At 37.4% G+C, this 20072-nt stretch overlaps 1 protein-coding gene across 3 annotated transcripts in view; it reads right to left on the bottom strand.

Annotated features, from left to right (window-relative positions):
- The window catches only part of GMDS (GDP-mannose 4,6-dehydratase), a 622466-nt gene that overhangs the window by 456857 nt on the left and 145537 nt on the right, over positions 1-20072 (bottom strand). For all 3 annotated transcript variants that reach the window (XM_042985865.1, XM_042985867.1, XM_042985866.1), the window contains 3 exons: positions 19465-19509; positions 10796-10883; positions 8841-8950 (listed from right to left, as the gene is read on the bottom strand). In XM_042985865.1, coding sequence (XP_042841799.1) covers positions 8841-8950; positions 10796-10883; positions 19465-19509 — 243 coding nt within the window. The remainder of the gene's footprint in view (positions 1-8840; positions 8951-10795; positions 10884-19464; positions 19510-20072) is intronic.

The following is a 20072-nucleotide window of genomic DNA, read 5'->3' as shown; positions in this document are numbered from 1 at the left end:
ACCTGAGCCAAAGTCGGACACTCAACCAGCTGAGCCACCCAGGTGCCCCAAGAACTTATTTTAAACCTCACAAAATATATAAGCCTATATTAATTTATTTATCTGCTAAACAAAAGAAGTTATCTTCAGAGACCAAATAAGGAGTTATAATTTGTATATACTAATATATGGACAAAAATATATTTGTAGTATTAAAATGGAAATATTTATTTTTAAATCTTATAGAATAGGTTAATTGATAATAGTCATATAACTGACTTGGCTTTTTCTTTTTTTAAAAAAGTACCCAAATAGGAACAATTTATTCATTTTGGCTATCAAGCTATTGATACTTCTGATTCCATAAGTAGCAAATATTATTAGCATCCTATAGCTTTTAGGGAAACTTATTTACACACTAGCACAGTACAGGCACTTGACATAAAAACTATTATTGAATTATCTTAGCCAAAAAGATTGTGCTTATTCCTGATGATTTAGTACTGTAGATTTCTATTTTCCTTATATACTAATTTTATATTAATATCAATTATGTGCTACCATTACATCTTGTATTGTTGTATTAGGGGATCTTCTTCACTATGCAAACACTACTCATATGGTATCAATTACAACCAGTTTCCTCCATTAAGGAAAAAACAATGCTTTTAATTCAAACCTATTGTATCAAAACTTCATTTCACTGTATTAAAGTGGTTGGAACAAGAAGAGAGGTAAAACTTCAAACATCAGAGTCTTACGTTATCATCCCCTGATATTTCAGTGATGCCTTTCCAACCTCAGTTTTCTTAGATCAGTTGTGTGACAAGAAAATCAAGTGGTGTCAGTTCTGGGTTCCGGCCTAGATAGTAGACTCTGCTGCTCATCAAATGGAAGTTCCAAGTGGTGTTTTGTAAAAAAAGGGCTTAAGCTGGCTCATCGCCAAGATCTCTTCCACCTCAAAATACTATGGCTCACTTCATAAAAATCAAAGGGCCCAAAACATCATTTTCCCCTTTATAATAGGACATAACAAGTTAACATTTCAGAGGCAGGAACTACAGGCATTTGAATGAGGAAAACATTCTTGCATATAATTTCAAACAGCTGCTGTGGCAAAGGGCAGGCCTCCATCACTGGCGGATGAAACAATGAATGGCATGTAGATTCCCTGTGTTACCTTCATGCATTCGATTCCCTGAATAATTTGCCTCATGTTAGCCTAAAGTATGACAAACAGCAAACTGGGATTGGAGGTTGGGGGGAGCAGAATAGCGAATTTGCAATTCCGTCCCCCCTCCTTTGTTCCTACTAAATTCATTTGTTAGCCCTCCCCCTCAGGATGGACTGTGCCACCATTCCCAGGAGTTGCTATTGTAAACAGCATAGTCAGGAGGGCCTCGAGGATTTGATGTTTGAGTAAAGGTTGGGAGTAGTTAAGGGAACAAGCAGGTGGATATCTAGGACAGAGTATCAACAATCAAAAGCAAGCATAAAGTACTATAGATAGAAGCATGTCGAAAGGACCCACAACTGAAGGAAGGTGCTCATTTTATAGATGACTAAATGGAGGCTTAAAAGCACTGAGCACTCTATCAAAGTCACATACCTTTGATAGGGGCATGTAACATGGCCAGGATCTAAAGCCAGAAAAAACACCAAGGCCCAGGGTCTAGAGTGGGCCTGGATCTAAAGTTTTAGAGTATGTCCTAGGAATTCTATGTGCATCCCTGATTTAAGAACTCTTGCCTATAGTGTCCCATGAAAACCTTCCTCCCTTCTGCCCCATGACATGATCATCTGCAGGTTTCCCCCACTATCCAAAAGTAGACAGTTCTAGGAAAACTTTGATAAGCCAAAATGGCATGAAAGCAAGGAACAATTACCATTAATTTATATGGAATAATTTTTGAGCATTCCCAGACCCAAAAAATAACCTCTCTTAGGCTTTCCTGATACCTTAAGACACATCCTGCTTAACAGGTGCACAAAATAAGTCTAGATAAAGCACAGATGCTCACAAACACTGCTCAAACCTATGGTGTCTTGATGCTGAGATGCTGAATGTAATTCCTGGGGAAGAAGTCTGATGTGCCACTCTCACTGCTCAGGGTGCAGGCTGCCTCTACAACACCTCAATACAAAACAAACACTGAACCTGATTTTTTGCTATTGACCTATTATTTTCATAAAAGTGAAAATTCTCTTCATATTTATTTTAGTGATAACAGGTACTAATTCAGGTCTTTTGTAAAAGCAAAGTGGTATAATGTGATCTTTTTTGAAAGATAACACTAAGATTGTTTTGCATCTGTAAGCCTCCTCCTGATCCTGCTGGCATAGGGCTTGATAAAAGGCAGCAACCAGACCACATGTTAGATAGCTGCATTCACACAACTTGATTTAATGAAATCTAGCATGCAATTGTGTGGGACATGGAGCTAGACTCTCATCCACATACAAGGATGTTCTCACATTTCCTGTCCTAACAGCAAGCTATACCCCACATTTTCCTGCTCTACTCACCCCTCCCTGAGGGCTCCCCAAGATAACCCCCCCAAAAAAAAAGAAAAAAGAAAGAATGAATGAGCAGGGACACAGAAGAACAGTCCTCTCTGCTGTTTGCTCTGGGTTTTAATAGGCCACCCCCTACCCTTGCTATGATTACACAGCACAGGGCCACGTTGCTGCAATTTTATTTTGTTCTATAACTGAGTTAGTCAGGCAGTAACCAGATGTTCAACCTAGGCACCTGCCTTTTCCTACCATAAGCAATTCTCCAATGCATCAAGTCACCCACCCCCTTCCCCTCAATGAGAGAAGCCACAAGAGGTTTAGGCTTCCTGGAGATAAATATGAGGGTCAGCTCTCCAGCTATAAATTTCAACTCCTAGAACAAGCCAGGAAAAAGCCACTGGAGATGACAGTCTTTAACTCAGGTAATTAAACAGCTCAGTCCCCTTCCCAAGGGCCACTTGTCTAATTCCCATGCCTTTTTCTTTTTTTTTTTTTTTTTAATTCCCAGCTTCATTCCCTGTCCTGGTGTTTCTCTCATCTCTTCCCAATTCTAACTTGGTGCGTGGCCACTATGCTAGCTCCTTGGCTCACGATCAGCTCTGCTTCTTGTCTAGCTTCCTGGGCTGGAAGTTCCCACCATGAGGACAACTTAGACTCAGCTCCTTTGTGCTTCCATGTTCACAATTTGCTGACTGGTCCCACACAACCAGACAAGGAATCCCACTCCTGCTCACTTGGTCATGCTCTAGTTTACCTTCTGGTAAAAAGACAGCCTCCTAACTTTCATGAAACAAAATAAATGTCATTAAAGAGTTAGAAAATTAATGAAAACTATGGAGTTATTCAATTTGAAAAAGATAAAGACTTAATAATGGTCTGCAACACTGAGAAGGGATTTGAAAATCCTTCTCAAAACTGAAGGAAAAAGAGTAAATGACTTTCTGTCTCCACTGAAGACACAGGGGGAAAAGAGTAAGCTTAAGAAGAAACTTAGGTATGTGGGGAAAGAAAAAAATTATGGTGAGAACTACTTTACATTACATTTATTACTGCAGAGAAAATCATTTTCTTGCATGGTCCTTAAAATAAATTATAGAATACAGAGATCTGAGTTCCAATCCTGGATTGGCCAGTAAACTAGCTGTGTGACTTTGAGTAGCTTCATTTATAAAATGAAAAGCATATGAAATCATTTTTTTTTTTTATTTTAGAGAGAAAGAGAGAGAGAGTGAGAGCATGCGTGCATACAAAGGGGGACGAAGGACAGGAGAAGAGGGAGAGGGAGAAGGAGAGAGGGTGGGGGAAAAAGAGTGAGAGAGAGAGGGAGAGACACTCTTAAGCAGGCTCCACATTCAGCACAGAGAACCCACAACCCTGGGATCATGACCTGAGCCAAAATCAAGAGTCAGACACACTCAACCGACTGAGCTATGCAGAGGTCCCCATATGAAATCATTTCTAAAGTTTCTTTTAGCTGTAATATTCCATGACTGTATAATTTTCATTTCTTTGAAAAAAAAAAAAAAGGCAACTCCAACAGGACACTGTGAGACAAAAAAGACTAATGCTGGACTAGATTTATTATAGAAAGATCACATCCAACACTATAGCTTCAAGAATGACATGAGAGTACCAAACAAGTTGGAGGAATGGTGGAAAAATCCAAAATCACAATAGTAATGAACATTGAACAGGTAAGAAATTTAAGACAGAAATTACTGAAAAACTATTATTTACACAGTTTTAAGAAAAGAACAATAAAGCAGGCTTTTGAAACATGTTCTCCATCAAAATGGGCTGGACTAAATATTGGATAATTTGTTCCTACTTGGATGATGTCATCATGCTAGGTTTAACTACTTTTAATAACTAGTACATTTCCGTCATCTCTCACTTTCTCCCACATAAGATCAAATCAGCCTCTCAATGACCCACACTTCATGAGTCATAATTTTTCTGTTTATGATTCAGAAAAATGTCTTCAGTCAGTATTTCCCAGACTGTTGTGGGTTTATTCCAAGAACCAATTTCATCTTCATTGGTTTCCTACAGGAAACCAGACCAACTTCCTATTATTTTATTTTCCTTACTTTTAGCATACCATAGCCCACAGCAAATTAACTGGAAGTGAGAGTGATAGAAGACTTTATCCTGCACAAAGAGAAGCCAACACAAACAATGCCCAGTCTAGAAGTCACGGATTCAAAAGAAAATACAAAATGTGCTAATATTAGAATCGTCCTTCTTAAAAGCTCCAAACCAAATAATAAAAATGTATTTTAATTAACCTTATTGCAAGCATTTCACAGTCAGAAAGAACTTTTGTTTAAAAACTAGTGTCTAAGAATACAATAAATCCTACAAAGTTAACACTGAGAATTCACTTCAAATATATATACATATATATTTCCCATCCTAACCCCCTAACAAGCTGCTAAAAGAACAGGCAGACAACTGAAGCCCAATGCAAAGAGCCTTGGAGTGGTTGAGGAACTGAGGAACATCTCCCTAATAACAGGGCAGTCTGTCATCCCCAGCTACCATCACACCAGCCCCTGACCCACACCCACTCCTTCTATGACTGATAATCAATCAGACATTAGCTCACAGCAGAAATAGTAACGTGGAACACAGATTTTTAACGGACATCCTAACAGCGGTTTGTACTCATACTATTCCCCTAAAATACTAGTTATTTCTCATGGACTACATACTTCTTGGAAAAAGATTTGTGAATGTGAAGAATTTTGATATAAATGTATATCAGATTCTCCTTAGACTCTCCATTCTCATCATTCATGATCGTAGGTATAGTTTTAGGCTTTAAAAGCACACAAGTTCACTACCTGTCAAGGAACAGGACTATTTTATACCAAATTCAAAAAGCTGGTACATTAAAAAAAGAAGGCCTAAAAAGAATGCATTTAAGACACATACCAAAAATAGATAAACCAAAAAACCTGAAACATTAGAACAATGGCTCTCAAAGTGAAATTCCCAGACCAGAATCAGCATTATCAACATGTCCTAAAAACATAAGTTTATGAATCAGAAATTCTGGGGAAGCACCCTGCAACCTGCAGCTGATGCTAAAGTGAGCCTTATCTATCAGATATGCTCTCTTCCTTAGACCAGGAAATTTCTAGAAAAGAATCCACTCAATTTACATTTCCCTTATAACCCCTCAACTTCTAAACCCTCTGTGCTAGCTAACTCTTCTATCATATTGCTAGAATGCTCTTTTTAGAAGTATCTAGCAATGCCGATATCCCCTCTTGCTTGAAATAGCCTAATTTTTACTTCTGTGACACAATTCCACCCTCCTGCATGTCCATCTCCCACTTTCCTGTTATCACTGACTACTCTTCCTCTTCCCATTCTAAATACACCCCTGTCCCCTAGGTTCAATCTTCAGGCCTCTACTCTTCTTTTTCTATCTGCTGTCTTGCATTGCAAGAATTCCCAGAGCTGAATTTACATTTGTTGTACCCCTAGTCTCTCTCACAACATATTTGAAACTACCTCATGACTTGTTTCACCTGAATGTCCTTCAAGTACTGCCAGTACCCTGGAATCAAACAGGGTGAAGGAACTTCTCATTTACCCTGTCTGATTCCAACAGTCCCTCCTTGAATGCCTGCTCTGGTATTGGTACCAGCAGTTGTCTGGTCCCCTCGGCACTGGAACCTTGTTTTCCCTCTTCCCTGGTTCCCATATCTTATCAGTAGAGAGGTCTGTCCTACCAGGCATCCTGTATCATCTACTTCATTCCTGCCATCTTCATCTGACAGCTTCCTATCTCTTCTGAAGCCCTACCACTAGACTTACCTGTAAACCTCATCTCTAAATCTATTTTCCCCATGTTCAAAAATATCCAGAGCCGGGGCGCCTGGGTGGCTCAGTTGGTTAACCACCAGACTTCAGCTCAGGTCATGACCTCACAGTACGTGGGTTTGAGCCCCACGTCGGGCTCTGTGCTGACAGCTCAGAGCCTGGAGCCTGCTTCAGATTCCGTGTCTCCCTCTCTCTCTCTCAGCCCCTTCTTAGCTCACACTCTGTCTTTCTCTCTCTGTCTCAAAAATAAAAATTAAAAAAATTTTTTTAAATATGCAGAGGCTACTGAAAGGTAGCCCAACTATCTACAGAGCCTTATGTCCCATTTTTCAACAAATTTTTCGCTCAATCTGGAATGCTTATCATGTTAAAAATGTGTCCCAAGTTTTCTCACTTCTGACTCTTAGACTTACATTACTGCCTCCATTTCAACTGCCAGTTCCCACTATGTCTGCAAATTTCCTCCCTAAATCTTCTTGAATCTCTTCAGACTGAAGTTCTCTCTCACCCTTCTCTAAAGACTCTAAGATACTAGTGCCAGCCTCTGTCACTTGCCACAAATCACCTCTACAAAAGTTTAGACCCTCCGTGACAGAAGTGGGATTTATACATCTTTGTATCCTCTATTCCACCATGCATGCAAATATTTGTTAAAGGGCTAAATTATCTGACAAAGCAAGATTCATATTCAATTAGACACCATTTCTGCCAATTAACTGGCCTTTAGGTGAAGCCGGCAAAACACAATGAAAACAGATAAACTTCACATACATAGCAACTTTGAATGAAACAACTCAGTCTCCTACACTTTCTACACTTACAGTACAACCACTCCAGAATAATAACCACACAGTAACAGGCTCACTCAAGTAAGAAAAGTACAACTAACTTTTTGAACTTTTTGGAAAAAGAAGCCTGATCCATTTAATTCTAAAGTGACAAGGGGAAGACTTTCTATAAATAAATTTCCATAAAATTTCCTTTAGCTTCCCACCATGCCAGTTTATAGTCCCAGGGGTAAGAAACTATCTAGAATCACAAAGTAAAGTTCTTAATCTAAAGGAAGTTGATTAACAGAGGATTCATTCCAAAACATTCTATTTTGCCTGGAAGATACTCTCATTTTGGTGAGGAAGGCCAAAAAGCAGCTAGATAAATTACAATGTGGAAGATGGACTGATTGTTCCAGTTAGGGATAAATAGTCTTCATTCCTGGAGTGATAAAGAGAGCCACTATGTCTCTATAGAAAAGACAGGTGATAATCTCTCCAGGCATAGTATGCATAAGATACCCTTTCAAAATGAGAAAATACATTCAGAATCATTTAGAAAACCAGCTCTGCTCTAACTGAAAAACCTTGATAATTTTCACAGCCCAAAGCTTAATGCTGGATACAGGACAGTATCATCAGAGATTAAGAAAGGAAAAACATTTTTTTCCTAGACAGCACAGATAAGAAGCATCTTTACTGATATGTAGCTATCTGTCAAGGTTAATATTTGAGAGAAAAATGTACATTATGAGAATTTATACACTATTTTTAAATTTGATATCAATTATAAGACTGGGCCTACCATTATGTTTCTCTCACTATGTTCACACCTGTTTCATTTTATTTAGAAATTTATAATTTGTCCCTTAAACTAGCTGAGACATATAGCTTCCACTGTGCCAGAGTTGGGGATATAAAGGAATACAATTCTGAAATAAGACTGCTGAATTCATTCATTGAACAGAAAAAATCACTGATAGATTCTCTGATTTGGGGGGAGAGAGGGACTGTTTTAGCTTAGAGTTATTTGCTTTTATTTCTAAGCTCCACTATCCTGATTGAATAAATATCTAAATAGAATTCATAGCATTCCTGGCTTCAGATTTCGCTCACTCAAGTGAATATAACAAAAACTTGAATTAAGGAGATTAGTAGAGCCCTAGGAATGGGCTACTCCAGTTTACTGCAATTTTTTCCAGAAAGAAAAACTAAAGAGAGGTAGGTAGACTACCAGAGAATCTGAATTAAGGGAAAAAAAATCAACATTAGCTGTATCATACTAAGGAGACAAGAGGCTTTTCTTCCCATGATTTTTACTACTTATAATAAAAAGTTAATTCAGTTAATTTTAACATATTATTTAACTCAAAAATATTACTTTCTCAGCCAATAATATAACCACTACCAAAAATTAATATTAAAATAGAAGTTTTATTGAGTTACATTTTTCAATATTTTAACAAAACACTTCATTCACAATGTGATTTGAAATGGCAGAGAACAGACTACAAGATCAATCCAAAATAAAGGAATACTGCTATTTTAATGTTAGCAGTAAGATTTTATATCATTCAATAACAGAATACACTTCTAAAAAGTATTAGTATTTCTATCAGATTCATTAATTAAACTTGAAGACTAGGAGCAGTGCCTGTATTATTGTATTAAGAAACAACAGACAAAATACAGAACAACTCAAGAACATAGCAAAGAAATGTGACTGTGAAAATGGCTTACTTTAACATGGCTCTGGGCTCCAAGGTTGTAGATTTCCGTAGGCTTTACTTCATTAATGATCTTCACAAGGCAGGTACTGTCAGTGAGATCACCATAGTGCAACTTCATGTCTTTAGAATTCAAAAACATACCATCAGATAGAAGAAAACAACAAAAGCCCAATTTTTAAAAATATCAAAATGGAAATGTATATTCTAAATGTCTGAAAATCAGACTGGTTTTGGAGTAGCAGAGAATAACTCTCATCTTTAAAGAACCTAAAGAGTAGAAAGATATTCACATGTGTTGCCTATGTCTAAAGAGGATTTTTAAAAACTCAAAAGAACGTTTTAAAAAAATCATATCAAGGGGCACCTGGGTGGCTCAGTCGGTTAAGTGTCCAACTCCATTCCAACTCAGGTCATGACCTCACAGTTTGTGAGATCAAGCCCCACATCAGGCTCTATATGGACAGCAAGGAGCCTGCTTGGGATTCTCTCTCTCCCATTCTCTCTGTCCCCCACTTCTGTGTTCTCTCTCTCTCGTTCTCGCTCTCTCACACACACAAAATAAATAAACATTTAAAAAATAAAAGATTAATTAATTAATTAAAAAATAAAAGTCATATCAAGACAGAAGACAGATATTATACAATTAATGAATCTTATGGTTCCCAGATAGTTGTAAGGTATATTACATAAGAGTGATATTCAGATAAAGAAAATCTCACACTAATGTATATATTCTCTAAAGAACTCTGTAATACACTGGGTAATAGTGAATCAGATGCTTTTATCTGGTGATTTTTAAGTACTTCATAAACATGAATCCTTAAGCCATCCATGAAATGAGTGATGTAGTGACATAATTGATTAAATTGATTAAAGAACAACTGGCCTATTCTAACCCTAAGTCTCAGTAGATCCATACATTGACTTCATTACTATAAGAATTTGACACATTGTAGATGGGCAATTTGCTAGCTTGATCTTTACATTATTTGTACATAATACTAATCTATGTTTAGATCCAATGGTAGTGCCATTCTTCACTTTGCACAAAAATGATCATAATTTTCAAGGAGGATGCACTAAATACTAAATATAAAGGTGAAAAGCCTTTAGTGGAGACAACTAGATCATCTTCCTGATGATGTCACTACTTGTACAAGTAACCCAAAACTCCAAGTATTCGATGCTCTGAAATGAATACAAAATGACTTATGCTTTACAAACTGACTGAATCATCCCTGCCAGCTGGAAAAACTGGACAAGCAGAGCCGGCTGAACTTGGAGTTTAAAAACCCAGTGTCCTGGTCCTAGCTCTGTCTTTTACATGGTGTATGACCTCAATAAAGTTACAACCTCCCTCTGCCTCCATTTCCTCATCTGTAAAATGGTTTCACTCACAAGTTTAGGAGCTGCTGTAAAGAGCAAATGAGAAAACTCTGTGACTGTGCTATGTAGACTATATGGCTACATTCAGGCAATTTTAATAACAAAAAAACATGCAACTGCAATGATCTGTAAAGCAATTAAATATAGTTTTGATTGCCATTTGTTTTTGGACCTGTCTTCACAAATTATTTTAAAAATTAAATACATGTACTAAGATTACTTGGCTTGATTACATTAGACCAAACATAAAAAGTAAAGGAGTGTTCTGAGAATATGGACCTGATCTTACTTGAGGGGATAAGGACACCTGGAGAAGGGCAATCAAAGGCATGTCTACTCTTGGTCCCTTGAGCAGTATCACCTGACCAATATCCTGTAACAGACTAACCAAGATGACACTGTGGCCCAGGGGCAGCAAGCAATGGAAGGGTTTTCAAAGCATGCAGATAGAATTCAATGCAGGCAATTCACCGGTAAATAATTGCAACTTGATGGGCTTTGAGAAAAATGACATCTGAAAATACCTTATCATAATACAGGAAGTTATAGAAAGAAATTTTAGTAAAGAAAATGACTTACTTCCTTCAATATGAGCCTGGGGGTTCTTATACAGATGTTCAATTCGACCTGTATTGAATGAACTGGACCGCCGCACAATTCCATGGACCTTCATTTTTTTATAGTGTGGAAAGAAAAGAAATTATAAACATGTAATGAGGATTAACAAGCACCTCAAAAGTTCTTTTGTTAATGCTTACCTTGTGATAAAAATAACTATTATTTATAAACATTATTATTTTTTAATAAACATTATTTTTAATTTGTTAGAAATAGTTCCACTGCTTACTTTCTCCCCAACCACTGCCCACCAGCCACCAGCATGGTGCCTCCATCTCTCTGTGGTGTTTTCACTGGCAATCTCAACAAAAGTAATTAGATAATTATGCGACTTCACAGCAAATGCTTACTTACTGATACTCAAATGTCTCATTTTCCAAACACACACACACTTAGAACCCTGCTGCTGACAAAAAATATCTCTTGAGTTTGAAACTGAAGACAGACCATGCGAGGCCATATCGGTAAAACTGCCTTGCAGCCTCTTTAACACAAAGCATGAGGCCACGAGGCTCTGATGCCACCATGTCCTTCCAATGTCCTCATTATAAATATATGGGTGCACTAATATAATCTGGCAGCAACTCCTATAATGCAGCTTTGTGGAAAAGTAAGAACTAAACAGCACAGATTAGGGACAAGACTTATATACTACTAGATTTAACACATGAAGCAAATTCAAATTAAAAAAGGATTTTTTACTTTTTAATTTTTATCTTTGACTTAACCATAATAAGTGTGACAGTGGGATAAAGTCCTCGGAACAAGAATGCATACCTGTCTGATACTGAAGAAAAGACTATTTGTGTCTGATACATAAGAGAAATTGTTCAAGACTTGGTCTCACTTCCTTCTGGTGTCAAGATTGCTCCCTTTGTGTTGCCAATGCTAATATGAGCTTATGTCACCAGCTGCCCAAGTTCCAGTTCTACTGGTGGCAGTTTTAATCCTTCACCTATTTTAGAAGTGTTCCTTCTGAAGTTGAGTAGTCTCATTTGCAGCTGAATACACTTCTATATTTTCACTCAATCGTTTTCTGTCTGTTTCAAACCAAATTAATCCTTGGCATGACTCAAATATTCCAAATTGGGGGGGGGGGGCGGGGAGTGGAATTATAAGCACATAAGACTTTCTTTCAAATAGAAAGAAATGTCACCGTCATTTTATACAGCATACATGAGAAATTAACTTCTTCAAAGGATACAACACACCCACAATTAATAATTCTGTTGGTTAGTTGCTTTAGCCAAAGAGAAAAGCACTCATCCACACTATTTTCCAAAAGAACTAAACCCAAGAAAATTTGGTAAAAAGGAAAATATTTTAAGAAGGGAATATCTCAAACTTCATTGACATCTCAGGAGGAAAACAGTAGGGGCACCTGGGTGGCTCAGTCAGCTAAGCATCCAACTTTGGTTCAGGTCATGATTTGGTTCAGGTTCATGAGTTTGAGCCCTGCGTCAGGCTCTGTGATGATAGCTAGGAGCCTGGAGCCTGCTTCATATTCTGTGTCTCCTTCTCTCTGTGCCCCTCCCCCACTTGCACTCTGTCTCTCTCAAAAATAAATAATCATTAAAAAAAATTTAATAAAAAAACAATAAAATCTAGGAAACACTAAATTGAGATTTGGGTACACATATCCATTTCTTAATTTGAAAGTAGAGAATAACACATCAAGCTTAGAATTATTGTACTTCATGGTCCAATTTTTCAGGTTGTAGCTTAATTGTAAAGTTGAACTGTTCTACAAACAATTTTAACAAACAATTTCAGCAAATAATTTTTGTTTAATAAAAATCAAGTTCACATACATACTTATACATAACAAAATTGGTATTGACCACCAAGTTATTTCTGAAACATAGATTTCTCAGATGTAAGTAGAGCTTTATTTCATTGGATATAAAGGAATTTCTATGTTCTAAAGACAACTGAATTTTCATAATGAAGTAATAATAAAAATATGATTTAGTCTATTTTTTCTCTTGATCGCTGGATTCTGGGTAAGTCACATATTCCAACAGCCCAAAACAAAGAGCAACTCCTTATACATACACAATGCATATAAGCTTTAAAGGCTCTGATAAAAATATCAAATGATACTGCTGGATTCAGTACGAAATCAGACAACTACACAAAGTCACAGCAAATGAATAACATAGGACTTTCTGTCACACTTATAACCAAAAGCATTAAGCACTAAGTTTTTTTATAACACATACACACACACACACACACACACACACACACACACACACACACACACACAATGTGTTTTAATTTCCCCTACTCCCAACTTTTGGTATGTGTATACAGGGAAAGAAAGACCTGCCAAATGCTTAATCCATGACAGCAAGTATTATTCTAAGAACTAATGAAAGCTGAGTCTGTCTGCTTCAGAGACAGGTGAAATACAAACTTTAAGACAAGCCAAAATGTGTGCAAACTGGATAATCTAGTTAAGAATTTGAGATTAGCAGCTTTCTCTTTACAGAAGGGATGTATGTATGGTTGTTGTTTGTTTTTATAAGGATTTTGGGGGGAAAGGAGCTGAGGAGTTAGGAAACCAAACTGAAAAGATAAATGAGCTGAAAATGACTCCATATAAACTTAATCAAAATCACTATTATGTTATAGTAGTTCAAAAACAAAATATAATTCTGAAAAACCGATGTCTTAAACAGAAATGAGTATTTTGACAAATAAATTTTATGTTCCATTTAACTAAACGATGAAAAAGAAAATTTCGAGTTCTCTCAATGTCAGAACAAAGTTAATTTTACTTCAAAACCTAGACTCAGATAAGGCAATATAACAGAGAAATGCTTGCTCATTTCTTTATTTATTACAATCACAAAAACAGAAAATTGTTGCTACTGGATTTCAAATCCTTCAGGATGTTTGTTATTTTGATCAAGAAAACAGAGAAATTATAACCACTAGATTTCAAATTCTTCAGTGTCTAGATTTCTCTTGGAGCCAAGGAAGGATGCTTTCCCAGGTATGTTTAATATACTTGCCTTTTGAAAAGCATAGATAATATAGGTAACATCAATAGCTAATATGTACATGGCAATGACCCCTATGCCAGACACTGTTCTTTATAGACATTAAATCACTTAATCTTCCTAATATTATTAGGATTATAATACAGTGCCTGAGAGGACAATGCCTGAGATCACACAGCTAATATACGTGGTAAAGTTAAAGTATACACATGGTTCATTCTACCAACATTCAGTATGTTTCAAAATGAAATCCATAAAAACTTTTGCCTCTTTTCACCCAGAAAAATTATTTTACAGATTCTCACCGATCATGATTGCATACATAGGAACTCCATGTTGTAACAAATGATCTCCCAGATAACAACTGGACAATCCTTATATGCTATTTTCTTTCTGTTTTCCTGATACTCCCAGGTTATAATTCCTTTCCTAGAAGGAAAACCCACAATTCACCTATTCCTTATTTTAAATTTCGATATGTTGTACTGTAGTTGTTACCATGTTATTTAATATAAATTTTTCATTTACTCCCAGATATATTTTAGCTCTTTAAATATATAACTTTGACTTTTGTTTTTCTGGTTTTTCTGTGTTTTGGGGTACAAAATAGGTACAGAAGTATGTTGCTAGCTTATCTGCTAACAGTGATTACAGAAAGGCACTTGAAACTTTCATAAGAATTAGTTTCACTTTTGTCAATGCTCCTTTTCCCCTCATGGCAAGAAGGAATACAGGGATAGGATCCTAGGAAATGTTAACAGGCCTACCTTTCACTAATGCTAATTAATGAACTAGACTAAGGAGCCTCCTATAAAATCTCTATCCCCTGGCTTGTCAGCATCAAGCACTGTGTCACCTTGTTACTCTTATATCAACTAAAGCCCCGTAGATCCCACAGAGCTTCTCTGGACTGTTTTCCATCTTTTTGTCTCACCTAAATCTTCAAGACAACCTTAGGAAATAGATGCATTTATTATCCCCATTTACCTAAAACAAAACAAAACAAAACAAAACAAAACAAAACAAAACCCTAAGTCTTAGAGAGGTCCAGTGACTTGCCCAAGGCCACAGAGCTGCCAATGGCAAAGGAGGAGTAGGAAACAGGCTGTTCAGTGTTCAAGCCTAAGGGCTTCCTCACCACTGTAAGCTGGACCTCCTTGTTCACCTTCCTGGCTCTGAGCTGGCTGACAGACTATAAGGGAGAATTATCCTTTGTACTTTAACAACTGTAGAATTAAATATCTGAGGTTTTAAAGGGTGAATTTCTATAAAACCTGACAATTCTGAATTTCCCTCATCATGATATGGCACCTATATTCTATAAATAATAAGCAAGTGTGTGATTCATTCTCTTTAATGTTTAATGTTAAGCAAAATTCAAGAAAATAGCAACATTAAAAACTATAAGTTTAAAACTTTAAATAGAGTCTCTTCTCATTGAGAACTGAACCAGGAATAAAGCAATCTTTTATTTTCTTATGTTATATCATTCAGAGCATGATCAAATGCATGGATTTCAGTGGCCACATTAGAAGGCCAGGGCCCACTGCTTCAGGAATCTAATATGTGAGGTCACAGAAGGTAATTAACAATAACTAATCAGTCTATTAATATATGATATTCCTTTTCAAGTCATATGCAAATGTCTATTTTTGCTTTAAAGTTAGCCAATCCTGGGGCGCCTGGGTGGCTCAGTCAGTTAAGCGGCCAACTTCGGCTCAGGTCATGATCTCGCAGTCTGTGAGTTCGAGCCCCGCGTCAGGCTCTGTGCTGACAGCTCAGAGCCTGGAGCCTGTTTCGGATTCTGTGTCTCCCTCTCTCTCTGCCCCTCCCCTGTTCATGCTCTGTCTCTGTCTCAAAAATAAATAAACGTTAAAAAAAAATAAAGTTAGCCAATCCTTTTATACTCTGCTTTTTTTTTTTTTTTTTTGACTAAAGAAAAGTAAAGGAATATATGTAACTGTGCTGTGCTAATTCTATAGATAGGATTTGGTTTTACCTACGTGGCTCCATCATCATTACCTCACCAACCTGTCTCTGTTCTTCAACCGGTTGCTCTGCTCCAGTTGACTACTGCTTCTCTGTAGAGTCCATGCCTCCCCCTCTTCATAATGAAAGGCTGCTTCGCCATTACTAGCCAATTAAAGTTTGCCCCTTTCTGCTCTAGGAAGAACTCAGCCTCATTATCAAGCCTATTCACAGAATCTATAGCTCTTTTTCCCATTGCTTATTTGTTCCTGGGTTATACTCTGCTACCCCAAAGCATATTGTTTCCAGTTATTTCTGATCCTAGTGATAGTCCTTATACAAAGCATAAATTCAAAATAATATGATAGCTCAGAGAAGCAAAGCCCCACAAATTAAGGTACCTTAAGAAATTCTGTTCATCTTCACCATGTGATTAAATGATCTCATTTGAACCTTTAGTTGTACTTGTTCTCAAACCATAAGATCCAGGAGAGCAGCATCAGTCACACCTCGGGGCTTGTTAGAAAGGCTGATTCCCAGACCCATCTTAATGGGGACTCTGGGTGGTTCTGATGCATACTACAGGTTGAGAACCTGCTGTGTTAGAAGTCTGTGCTCATCCAAATTGCTGATGTTGACCCTCTGGAATCAGATACAGACAAGTGTCTCCTCTTATCCTAGTGCATGCAATTTACTAGCCCTATTATTTTGTTCATGGTCTTGAGCAACCAGGGGCTGCTGGCTGATAACTCAGGAAAACTTCCAATGCAGCCCCTTTGAAAAATGACCCTCATATTTACTTCAACCTAAACACAAAAAGATTAAGTCTGTGCCACTATTAGATTTCCCTTAATAGCTTATCCTACAATTATACCCATGTCTTAAAATTGAAGACAGCAGCCTATTAAAATTGAATATAGTATGGATAAACACCCTTTCATTCCCCTATTCCTACAAAAGTCGTATTTCCCCTGGACTATGAAGAGGAATCATTTCTGATTATGCTTTGTAGCTCTATACCTTCTACCTGTACTGTCTGTAGTATCTCCCTCTATCAATTTATGGATCTCACTCCTAAATCTCCCTTCTCTGGTCAATCATTGTTTCAATGATTCATTCCTCTCATTAACTGTGATTTGCCAAGTGGACCTTCTGTTGCATTTATCATAATCAAATATGCTCTTATAATTTCAAATGTCAACATAACAAAAACATTTGTAGCTCACCTGGCAGTCCTAGGTTCTCATTATATTTATTTCTATGTCTGTCAACCATTTAGGAACATCTTCTCAAGTCTGCTAGTTCCTTAACGAGCCACCTAAATGGAGGTTCGCATGTCCCTCTGCGGGTCTTCTTTCCAGCCATTTCTAGTAATACTAACAGCAGCATCATGCTGAGACCGTTCACCATCTACCATATCCAGATTAACCCTAGGCCCTATCGCTAGTCCACCACATTTTCACAGTGACAACTCCACCTCATGCTGCCATGCCTGCTCCATTTTCCTCTGGGCTAGCTGTGGATACAACTTGTTGCCACCATCCTCACCCATGTCTTAGTCCACCTTGGAAGTAAATTTCCATGTCCACCTTGGAAGTAAATTTCAACACCACACAGCTTAAGCTTTCTGTCTGACATATCACCTCACTGTTCAAAACTGCAATGACCATGATGGGGTTCAGGACTCACTACCCCAAAATATGGCATCTTGGTGTATGGAATATTTTAAGCTGAAGGAATGTGAGAAAACAGTAGAAGCAGGAAAGTCACTCTAACCTTCCCCCTGCTCTTCTCCCCGGAAACAGTCATGACACCCTCTAGTGAGAGGTATCCACCCTATAACTGGAGAAAAGAAGCATCCTTGTCTCTGAAGACAAGGGGATGCCAAGAAGAATTCAAATAAACAAATCTTGTTAAGTTTTCCCCTATTTATTATATTCACATCATACTGCCTGACCTGTCATATTTCTCCACAACCATCCACTCTCCATCGAACCTAACATAAACATACCTAGCCTTAACAGTTTCTTTGGATCTTCATTTCTTTATGAAGGTTTCCATGTCACGTAAAACTTACATTAAATAAATTTGCATGCTTCTCAGTTTAATTTTCAGACCCAGACAGGGACCCTAAGAGAGTTGAGGAAAAATTTTTTCCTCCTCCATATTAAACCAAAAAAGATTAACAGGAAGAACTTCTACAGTTTTCTCAAACTCCTTCTATTTTCTCCAACTTCCACTATTTTCTCAAACTGCTTCAGCTTAAAATATTCAATATGCTGAGGTGCCATATTTTGAGGTAGCACATCCTGAACCCCATCAACTATTACTCACAAATTTCCTTCTCTTCGTTCACTTGATACACAGCCAAATCACTAACTCCTCTCTAGCTACCAAACACCTCTCAGCCAGTGCCAGCACCTGAAACAGAGTAAGTCTCTCTGCTAATCCTTCCCTTTTAGACTTACCAAAGCACTAAGTTAATGTAGTCTAAATAAATACCAGTCTTTATCTAAAACTAACTCTTCTATATTACATATGATCTACTCTAAAATTCTCTGCTTTAAAGAATATGTATTTATCACTCAATTATTATAGGAAATCTTTGCATATGAACATAAGTGCACATGTACACTTTCATAATTATAGTTGTCTCATTTTGATATTTTTGCAAAATATAAAACTAGCTGGCTAGGTAAGGAAATAGAAGGTGCTAAATATATCTGCTATTACTTCTTAAAGTCTAAAAGTCAAGGCTCTCAGAAAAGATTATGAGTTATAGTAAGAAAGTTAGTTTCCTTTTCAGCAAATCCTGTTGGCATTTAGATGCCAAATTCCTTGCTGTTGTTTTTCCATCTGCCCACCATGCACATTTTTTTAAAACAGTACACCTACAATTAGAATAATCCAGAGAATCCAAATTTATTAACATAAATACTCCCAGATCAGCCCAGAGCATATGGGTCACTGTATAGGTTTTTCTTCTCTGTGTAACATGAATTTACATAGATGTATATATCTGAGAATTGTTCTTTAAAAAGGTAAGATATATACATGGGGTTATATCAAATTCAATATGTAAAATTCCGGTTTCCTTTAAGGAAAGCAGTCAGTGTTGAAGGAGAGGACAAAAGAGGAGAAAAAGATGACGACAATGATGATGACGCCAGCAAACCCAGAAGTTTCAGCCTCCATAAAATATATGGCTGCCTATTAGAAAGCAAAAACCTCTGAGTGTAAATGTTTCATTCAAGCTTGCCAAAGATCAGCTTAGTTTTTATTGCTCTGTGCAATTTCCGAATTAAGTGACTTCACTTCGAGACCTTTTTTTATGTAACACATTACATCATAAATTAACCCTAATAATGTTATAGCTTTTAGCTTACACAGGTTGCTGTTTTATCTAAGAATGTGGGAAGCGTGCAAAGCAGTTAAACACTAAGGAACAGGGGGAAGCCACCAGTGCTCACCAACAGATAAATAGCACAATGAGCTGGCATGGTTACAAGCCAAGCGGCACATTCTTCCCCTGATTTTGACTTGTTATCAGAGTTTCAGTGGAAAACACACACAGGAGGACTACGGCAGAGGAAGCAGGAGGCCACTGCGTCCAAGTGATTCCACCAGCCTGTGCTTGCTCACTGAGTCACTCACCTCGTAGCCTTTCTCCAGCAGGAACTCAGCCAAGTATGAACCATCCTGGGAAGGGAAGGAAAATTGACAACTGTCAGATTCATCATGGCGAGGAGAGAAGGTAGCCAAAACTGAGAGTTTTGAGAAAAGCACTGAAGAGGCTATATGAACTTAAATTAAGGATCATGGCAACCAAAATAAAAATAATACAGATAATGATGGTAAAAACAGAATAGTGATCAACTTTCTACTAATCATTGAGCATTTTCATAGGCATTATTTCATTTGAGCACCAAAGCAGCACAGTAAAATGTTATTATTGTCCTATTCATGGAGTAAGAAACAAAATCTGGGGAGATAATATGGGGCAACAGAGAGAACATGACACTTAAGATTCACATGGATTTGGGTTTAGGTTTTTCCACTTTACTATGCAAAGTATATGTAGCAAAGCAGAAGTCCTTGGTACTACAGGAACATACAGGAATCAGACTAATTCTGGGTGGTTGTAAAAAAGGAATCACTGGGGAAGAATTAGATGAGAGCTGTGGGGACTTAGGGAGAAGGCAGGGTGAGTGTGAGGAGGAGGCAGGGAGCACTAGAGTGTTAATGTTATTGAAAAAAGACAC

This window comes from Panthera tigris, chromosome B2, assembly GCF_018350195.1.
Source record: "Panthera tigris isolate Pti1 chromosome B2, P.tigris_Pti1_mat1.1, whole genome shotgun sequence".
NCBI lineage: Eukaryota > Metazoa > Chordata > Mammalia > Carnivora > Felidae > Panthera > Panthera tigris.
Note: the sequence above shows the minus strand (reverse complement) of the source record. Positions and strands in the feature narration are given on the sequence as shown.